At 39.6% G+C, this 9,530-nt stretch overlaps 1 protein-coding gene across 2 annotated transcripts in view; it reads right to left on the bottom strand.

Annotated features, from left to right (window-relative positions):
* Positions 1-1,767: 1,767 nt before the first annotated feature.
* Positions 1,768-9,530, bottom strand: part of Negr1 (neuronal growth regulator 1) — a 771,161-nt gene continuing 763,398 nt past the window's right edge. The window contains exon 7 of one of the 2 annotated variants that reach the window (XM_036190722.1): positions 1,768-4,512. In XM_036190722.1, the coding sequence (XP_036046615.1) occupies positions 4,388-4,512 (125 nt within the window). In that variant the 3' untranslated portion in view covers positions 1,768-4,387. The remainder of the gene's footprint in view (positions 4,513-9,530) is intronic. The other variant, XM_036190724.1, reaches the window with a different exon arrangement.

Raw genomic sequence — 9,530 nt, 5'->3', positions numbered from 1 at the left:
GAGTATCACTTTTTGTGGGAGGAAAGTTTGGTGATGTTTCTCCGGAACTGCAGTGATACCCATATTTCTCAATAGCCTATTAAAACAAGAAGGGTCCTTTCCATGATTTGATGTTTTGTTTGACCCTTTACATAGTTCCAATTTATCTTTAATTTTTTAATAAATATTTTATTTGTGTGTGTGTGTGTGTGTGTGTGTGTGTGTGTGTGTTTGTGAGAATAGGTATCTGCATGTGAATTCAATACCCAAGGAAGACAGAAGAGAGTACCAAATACTTTGAAGCTGGAGTTAGAGATGGTTGTGAGAAATCCATTTGGGTCCTGGGAATCAAACTTGGGTCCTCTGTAAGAGCAGTAAGTGTTCTTAACTGTTCAGCTATCTCTCCAGCTGCAACATTCCAGTTCAGTTTGTTTTGACCACAGATAGGCAGACTTAGATAAGAGAGCTTAAGTCACTCTTGTGGAATGGCCTCATTTACATATTGTGGTATTCACAGACCAGGTTTTGTTTAGAAAGCAAGATATGTAAAAGAAATTTTATTTAGATGCTCTGAAGGGTGTGAATACTCTCCATTGTTTTATACCCATATTTCTTAAGAAACCAGAGCCTCATCAGGCATTTGGATTGTCAGTTTGCATGACTGTTGGATTTTATCCCCAGGCTTTATCCTTAGACCTGTGTCACTTCAAGTAAAAACTCTAAAGAATGATATATCTCCAAAAAGTTCCTTTTGGACAAATGTCATACATATTGTCAGACCTTTAGGGAATCATAAAAGATCCAGTTTGGAGCCCTTGAGAACCATAGCATCCAAGTTCTCATACCATGTTGCTATGCAGTGCAGGAGAGACGTGAGACAATGGGGGAACAGGCCTAAGCTGCCATGTATTCATTTCTCTTAAACTAAAAGAATTTAAAATGAATCAAATACATATTTTAATTGATAAACTGACTTTATATTCACCTATTGGAAACAGTACAACATATTTTACATCAGATTATGAAATATGGATGTTTTACTAAAGACAGGAATGGCATTTTCCAGTCTTTAAAGTAAGTACATTTCAGAGGATCTTAAGGCAATACCATTTATCCATATTCATATCTATTGAAATACTGTACACCCACACACTATTCAATAAATAGTTAGAAACCTGACCTCTTTTTTAAAATCATTTCTGGATTTCAAAAACAAAAACCATTTTTATTGAAAAGATTAAATAGGTAACTTTCAGCTGTGTTACAAAGCTAAGCATAATGGGTAAATTAACAATTATTCAGTAATTTGATCAATATCATTGGTTGATTTTGATAGTTCAGTTGCTCAGAGTGTTCAGACTTCACAGATCGGATACTTCTCTATATATGTGCAGTTTTGTACTTAATTATCTGAGTAATTCTTAGCTCTCCAGTCTACTTTCTAGACATAACATAAATGTTATGAGAAGATAATTTTTCAGCCAAGTTATGAACCTCAAAGTGACTTTATGTTTGAAATACTCTCTCTCAAATATCAGTGTCTGCACAAAGCACTCGGTACTCTGGCCCGAGCAGTTTTGATCATTAAATGAATTTCTACCCATCAGGACCTTAGGCATAACAGAATTTGGAATAAGGTCATTGGGAAAAAAATTAGGCCATTTGCAGTTAAACCAAGAATGCAGACCAACAGATTCATCAGCAGAAGTTCCAGCTCTCCCTCACCTGCCCCTCCTGTCTCTTCCCTTCCTTAAATCTTTTTTTTCCTTATCTCCCATTATTCTTTTTTCTTCTCATCCTTCTTCTTTCTCAATAATAATTTTCTTTCCTTCTTTCCTTGAAAATTTAGGGGCAACAGAAGGAATCCCACAAATGGGTATTGTGGAAAACATAATGCTGAAATGAACAGCTAAAAAATTGTATAGATCAGAAGCTAAATTAACTTCATAAAACCACTATTCAGAAATTGCAACAATCTTGTACAGTCAGGACTGATAAAATGGAGTAATCAGACATTTCAGATGCCTGTAAATGTAAAATCACCTACTTGAACATTATATGCAGTACATCCACACAAAAAAGCAAATACTGTAGCCTTATTTTAACAATACTGAACTCATAAATACTCATGATTTCACTCTCTCCAGGAGCCTAAGGACTATGCTGCTGTAATACAGAAAAACATAGTGGATACCTCCTCTATTAAAATGTCACTCAAGAAAGTCTCTTCTAACATAAAGGCAAATACGTGTAGCTACTGAGCTATGACTGTCCTTTGTCACACTCTATGGAAAAACACCAGACTCCACAAATTCGGAATCATGACGACACTTAGAACTAATTATTTGGTTCATCTGTATTTTATACCTCAGTTTACCTCACATATACCCTACACACCTTACACAGAGGAGGCATTTTTAACTCTAGGGAAACGGTCACTGTATAATACGCATTCTCCATCTTCTTCTCTCCCCAAACAATGGTTCAGGTGGCCAACACTCCATGGTAGCACCGCTATCTCTAATAAGTAGGTTATTGTGGAGTGCGTTACTTTAAAGCTGCAATACAAAGAAAAAATTCCGTCGTTTGCTCACTAATTCCACAAAGAACATTTTTTAGTAGCAAATCACCTAGAAATTTAAATGCCATATTTTTCAAAACTCACTTTTAATATATCAGTCAAAATGACATAAATTTATTACAGCTACTAAATTTAATAGCATCATGCCACATTATTGCCATTTCATGGGAAGACTATGTATTTATGTCCCCTCACTTATGATTCATTTTCCTAATTAAAATAGATTTATGGTGTCTTTTGGGTCTAAATTTTATTTCGAAAAAAAATCACAATTTTAAAGCCATCCTTCTAGGGCAAACCATGAACTATCTAAAATAATCACTGTGAAAGTTCTTGCACGTGGTTTTGAGAGTAGGTCTTTAGTTAGTGTGTGCAGAAGGTCACTGTAGAAACTTAGGCGTGCTGAAAGTGGCAACTTCATCAGACCTGAAAAATGGCTTTCAAGGCTCTGGTCTTTCTTTGGTCAAAAGCAAGACCATGAGCCTATTCCTGTAATATAATAGTTAGACTAACAGCATTTTCCTTCAAAAATGTAGTTTTGTTCTTTAAATAGAAAAAATGTAATATTCACAATCATTTAGTGGTTAATATATCCCATGATGCCCTCCTTCTGGTGTGTCCATATCTCACATGTGTCTCATAAGATGCAGGGAAGCATGGTGAGTCTTCAGTTTTGGCATCAGTTTAAATGGAAATGACTACCAAGATTTTGGTGAAGAATTAGTTACTTCAGGGCAGATCTGTTGTGCACCAATGCACAATATTTGTTTAAATATATTTTGGAATTTTAAAGAACATAACATGCATTCCTATCAACCAAATGACAGAAAATCAGAAGAAAAATCAGGGTTTCTGTCACACTAACTTACTGATGTCAAAACCAGATTCATCTGAGCACTCACCACCTCACATCTACTTAGTGAAAGGACTGCAGGTCCGTGTGAAGAAGCTGTTTCAGGACATCAGCTTGCAATGGTTCAGGAGACTGTTGCATTACTGGGGTCTCTGAATATGCTGTCCTCTGACGGCTCATGCCTCCTTCCCACAGTGCACTAAGATGTAACCTCAGCTTCAACCATGTAATTAAATTATTCCATCAAGGAAACTGAGATGCTGTGGGCAAAGTTCTCAGGCTTAGCTTATCAGTGTAATTTACTTTTGCTTCCAAATTGCAATGTTTAGGAAAACATTATGCATTTGTCAGAGACAGAGAGAAGATTACTTTGTGAAGGCACACCCATGCTGAACTTAGAAGGAGAAGCACAGCGAGTTATATTACAAGGCTCATTTCCAAAACCTGGATGTCATGCGAGCAGGGACATCTAGATATGTGTTATATTTTGAAGAAATGATCTGAAGGCAATATTATTTGATTTTTTATCAAAAAAGAAAAAATGCATCTTTGTAAATGTGGGTTGACTCTTATTGAAACAGGGCCCTGAACCCTTGTATTGCAGCCTTAAAGAATCGTGTGTCACTGCAATATCTGTCATGTAAACTACAGCCGGAAGCCTAGCAGACCACGACTGAATGCTTTTGAAAAGTTGTAGATTACAAACATGAAATCACAGTTAATATCCTCTAAAAGTAAGTTCAGAGCTTTCACATCTTAAAAAAGGACAATGTGCAATGCTTCACAAGGTCGTGTGTCTAGTCAAAAGGAGAGGAGAATTAAAGTATTTACACAACCAGCAATTCCACAGACGGCGTCACCCTTGTACAGACAGCCGATTGTATCCCACGCTGCTTCTACCCAACTGCACCAGATTGTATCCAGCCATCAGCACTCTCAGAGGCTCCTTAAAAGCCTTTCATGGGTCTTTAAATTCATTGTAGGATGGCATTCTTCAGGTAGAATATACTGATGATAGAGGACATTGTCAACACAAGGCTCCAGCAGGAGAAAAGGTCGCAGGCACTCCCTGTGATTCCATACTGGGCTGTGCTTGGAGCTGGAAAGGAATGGGAAAGAGTCAGTCAAATATAACTCTCATCTTCTGGTATTCTTGACAGTAGCCAAATGGCAGTGGATGCTATGGAGGTGATGGTGCGGGCAGGAAGGGTTAGGCTCACAATACCTATTCAGATTAACCTCTTGAGATCTCCTTTCTCAAGGGCAAAAGAGCAATGATTTAGTCCACATGGCAGAGCTGTGGTGTGAATTGGAGATGGAACATGCCACACTGGTGTAAACTGGAGATAAAGCACATCACACTGGACCAGAGAGCTCCTGGACCCAACAAAAGCTACTGACATTCTTACTCCTCTTATATGTACTATAAGAATTTGCATTCATGGGCAATGTTCACTTATGTATACATTTTGTGAAGCTTTCATCAATAGGCCAAATGATACCATTAACTGCTGGAAAAATAAACAAAAAAAATAGATTCTCCTTTCCAAATACTTTGTTTTACGCGTGCGTGCGTGCGTGCGTGCATGCGTGCGTGCGTGCGTGCGTGCGTGTGTGTGTGTGTGTGTGTGTGTAAAGACAAACAACTGTAAATATCATTACAATACCATACAACATTAAGCTTACATATGTAAATTCTACCAATAAAAAATGTATCATATGGAGCTGCCTAGGCAAGAGAGAGTTGCTTTTAAAAAGTTTTATCGAAGGGAATTTCTCTTTGGATGCAGTGAGTAACATCGTAACAGTATGAAGAAAGAGACTATCAGCAAAATGCTGGAGCCTCGATGTAGATTAGTCTTGCTGGGCCATGAAATTCAAAGACTGAAGGAGGTGGGACTGAAAGTGTAGCTCCAGGCAGGGAATAGTGCCTGCAATGACAAGGGCACGGCACCACTCAATGTACACATTAGTAATATCTAGGCTGCAGAAGAGTCACCAGGCTTAGGGCACAGCTGTTGTCTGCCAAGCAGGTCTATGCAGCTCCCAGGAAAGATGTTGCTGCTGGCTGTGTGGATCATGTTCTTCTTGAAACTGAGCACCACAACTGCTTGGACTGGTTTGGTACTAATTCTTGTGCATCACAATTTAATAGCAAGAACAATATGACTGCCAGATCGCTTCTAACTACCTTCTGCTAATGAAACTGCATTTCAGGTCCTATGTTTCTGTTGAAATTGAATCCTGTAATAAAGACATACATTTCATCCCTAAGTCTACAACTCAAACCCAGGAGCAGTTTCAATGGAGCTGAGTTTGAATCACCAGCAGTACAGTTTGAATGAAACCTTGGTCACCATGTACAAGAACAATAATTATGTTCTTATATTTCTAAGAAACTATAGTGGATGAGGAAGACACTGGCCCCCACAGAGGGAGCTCGGTGCAGCCAATGTTGGTTCTTGGGGATGAGTGTTGGAGCTGTAAGCAGAGGACATGACAAGAAAGCAGCTACTGGGGTGAGCATGTCCATCAAGCAGGTGCTTTTAATGAAAAGAAGAGGAACCCAGGTCTGCTGCTAACAGAGCTTTTCAGTGTCTGATAACTAAGATATCTAATGTAAAATCATAGAAACGCTTATTTTCTTTTGATGAAGCTCTAAAAGATAATCTTAAAATATCAATATTTAATCGTTAACATCTACTTTAGAGTTTTTTTTTTTTTGTAAAGAATTTTGAGTGCAGTGAAACTAACAGTGAAGGGACAGTAATGAACAAGCACAGAAGGTGGCTTTGTAAACAGAAAAAGGACTTAAAAGCTAATCACGCAAAGTACAGGCAAATTATTTTGTTTTTATTACATGTTAAGGAAAGACCCACCTAGAGTGTAAATGACCTTCAGAAGGCCTGTCTGTTATCTTAACATATCAAAGCTTTCTTGCTTGATTTTTGGCCAACTTTCTATGTAGCATCATATACAATCCTCTACAGGCCCACTGTCATCATCATTGAAAATATTTATTCATATATTTATTTCTAGCATCATTCATATTTCATTTAGGTTTCTATTGCTCAAAACAAAATCTAGGCACATAATAGATGCCTCAAAAATGCTCAAATTGCAGTTTCATTGTGTACTTTGGTCTTATAAAATGTGCTCTCTTTTGAAACAGGATATACCCCTATGTCCTAGATCATAAATAAATGTGCTTCCCTTCATTAATTCAGTATGTTTTTTTTTTTTAATTCAACAGGCACCAAAGAAAATATTAAGTGACTGGGATATAATGAAAACTGCTATAGACACGGCCCTGTGATTAGTTAATTCTATGGACTCCCATGTACATTCCTATTTTGGTATCTGTCTATGATGCCATCTTTCTTCCTAGACACCCCATCTCTTATTCAGCTCACATCACATTTTTTCTTAAACATAACAAAATATTACCAATAATATAATTTTTTAAATTTTATTTCAAATTTTATTTTTATACGGATATTTGTGTTTTAATTTTACATATCAGCCATGGGTTTTCCTGCCCTCCCCACTCCCACCCCCGCCCCTGCCTTTCCCCAGCCCCTTCCCCCATTCCCTTCTCCTCCAGGGCAAAGACTCCCCTGTGGATTCAACTCAACCTGGTAGATTCAGTACAGGTAAGTCCAGACCCCTGCTTCCAGGCTGAGCAAAGTGTCTCCACAAAAGCCCCAGGTTCCAAACAGCCAGCTCATGCACTAAGGACAGGTCCGGGTCCCACTGCCTGGGTGCCTCCCAAACAGTTCAAGCTATTCAGTTGTCTCACTTATCCAGAAGGGGGCTCCACAGCTTTTGTTTCATAACTCATGTGTTTCTATTAGTTTGGCTATTTGTCCCTGTGATTTTTTTCCAATCTTGGTCTCAAAAATTCTCACTCATACAATCCCTCCTCTTTCTTGCCAATTGGACTCCTGGAGCTCCACCTGGGGCCTGGCTGAGGATCTCTATATCCACTTCCATCAGTTATTGGATGAGAGTTCTAGCATGACAGTTAGGGTGTTTGGCCATCTGATCACCAGACTAGGTCAGTTCGGGCTTTCTGTCCACCATTGCCAGTAGTCTACAGTGGAGGTATCATTGTGGATTTCTGGGGGCCTCTCTAGCATTTTGCTTCTTCTTGTTCTCATGTGGTCTTCATTTATCATGGTCTGTTATTCCTTGTTCTCCCTGTTCTTGATCCAGCTGGGGTCTCCCGCTCCCCTAAGCTCTCTTTCCCTCGAACCTTGCCCTTCATTACTCCCACTGTTGTCCAGGTTGTTCATGTAGACCTCATCCATTTCTCTGTCATTGGGCGATCCCTGTGTCTTTCTTAGGGTCCTGTTTTCTAGGTAGCCTCCCTGGAGTTGTGTAGCAGTCTAGTCATCTTTGTTTTACATCTAGTATCCTCCTATGAGTGAGTACATACCATGTTTGTCTTTTTGAGTCTGGTTACCTCACTCAGGACCAGTCATATAATTTTTAAATCAAATAGTTTACAGTTAAAACAACATACTTTTACACACCCTTAATGGCACATAGCAATGCATTTTTTACTTTGCTTGTGGGTGTAATCATAGCATGATTCTCTCTAGAATAAGGCAGCAGCAGCCTCCTTGTCTGCAGAATAGCTTCAATCAGAAAGGCAAAAATGGAGGGCAGTTAGCCAAGGACTTTGAGGTATCATTCCTAACTGTACATGCTGATGTCACCATTCACCCCTTAGACTAAGCCCAGAATTTCTCTGTCTCTGTCTCTGCCTCTCTCTCTCTAATGCTAGGATTGAGGCACATGAAAGCAACTTGTACACAAAGATATGTAGACTCAATTTTCTCCTTCCAGAATGAGTGCCTTATTCTTGCACTAGTGAGCTCAGAGGGTAAAAGCTCTTGCTGCCAAGGCTGATTACCAAGTTCATTCTCTGCCACCCACATGGCAGAAGGAGGGAACAGACTCCTGTAAATTGTCTTCTGATCTCCACACTTGCTCTATGGAATGGGAGTGCACACTCAAACCACACACACACACACACACACACACACACACACACACACATACACACACACTAATAATAAAATCAAGCTTATTGCCATTGTTCATTGACCTTAAAATGTCTGCACAGAACACACCTAATTTTATTAATAATGAGAGGAGAGGTGTACTAGATGCATTTGGGGGGGGGGGCGCAGGCTTTGTCTTATGTAGACTCTCCTCTTCTAGAAGATTACCCAGTCAATTCACACAGGAGGAAACCTGTACTTCATAAGAGTTTCACTGCAAAAGACAGTGGGTCACCCAGGGCTGGCATTGACCTGGATTCTTTGGGTCACCCAGGCTGCCTCTGGTCTAGTGAAGGATGCAGTAGCTTACTAAGGAGAGGCCAAGTGATCAGAGGCTGAGCTGGGCTGGGAAAAGGGCTCTGATTTATGTGAGAAGCCATCTGTTAAAAATGATGATTTTATGACTGAGGCTGGCAGGTTTACTGCAGGAAGCAAGAGCCCAAGGATACTTTAACTTAAGAGCCCAGGATTCCCAGTGCCTCCGAGGGGAAGCCAAAGCTTTTCCCTCTTCCTCCACCTTCTTTCCTTCCACCTCTTTCTTATTTTTTCTTGATGGTAAGTGGACAGATTCTTACTAAGTCTAAGCCAAAGCTGTGGTCCAGAATTAGGACCATAGGCCTCTGTTTTCTGGTTACAACTGGCTCAGACACACATCAAATGCCTGTCACTCAAGCCTTTTTTCTGAATGCCTGGGCTGTCTTATCACCCATTGCAATGTGCATAGGTTGCAGCATTAAGCCTGCATGCTTATTCCCTCCTCCACATTAAATACCAAATGCCACCTCCTGTCCCCCTCAGACTTTCTGCTCAGCTCATACCCTTCCACAAAACAAGCACATTTCACTTCATTACTAACCTACATGGGTTAAATCAGTGTTTTAAAAAACTGTTCTCTGCTTTATCATACAAAAAACCAGCAACTCTTTGAGTTTGTTTTCTTGGCTTCTTTGAATTTTGTTTTAAATGGTGCACATTCGCCTGGCTAGTCATCTCTCCACACTACAGCTGTGGCCCATTCTGCTTTGGATTCCTTGTTTGCTATAGATTC

This window comes from Onychomys torridus, chromosome 6, assembly GCF_903995425.1.
Source record: "Onychomys torridus chromosome 6, mOncTor1.1, whole genome shotgun sequence".
Classification (NCBI taxonomy): domain Eukaryota; kingdom Metazoa; phylum Chordata; class Mammalia; order Rodentia; family Cricetidae; genus Onychomys; species Onychomys torridus.
This window is presented reverse-complemented; position numbering and strand designations above follow the sequence as displayed.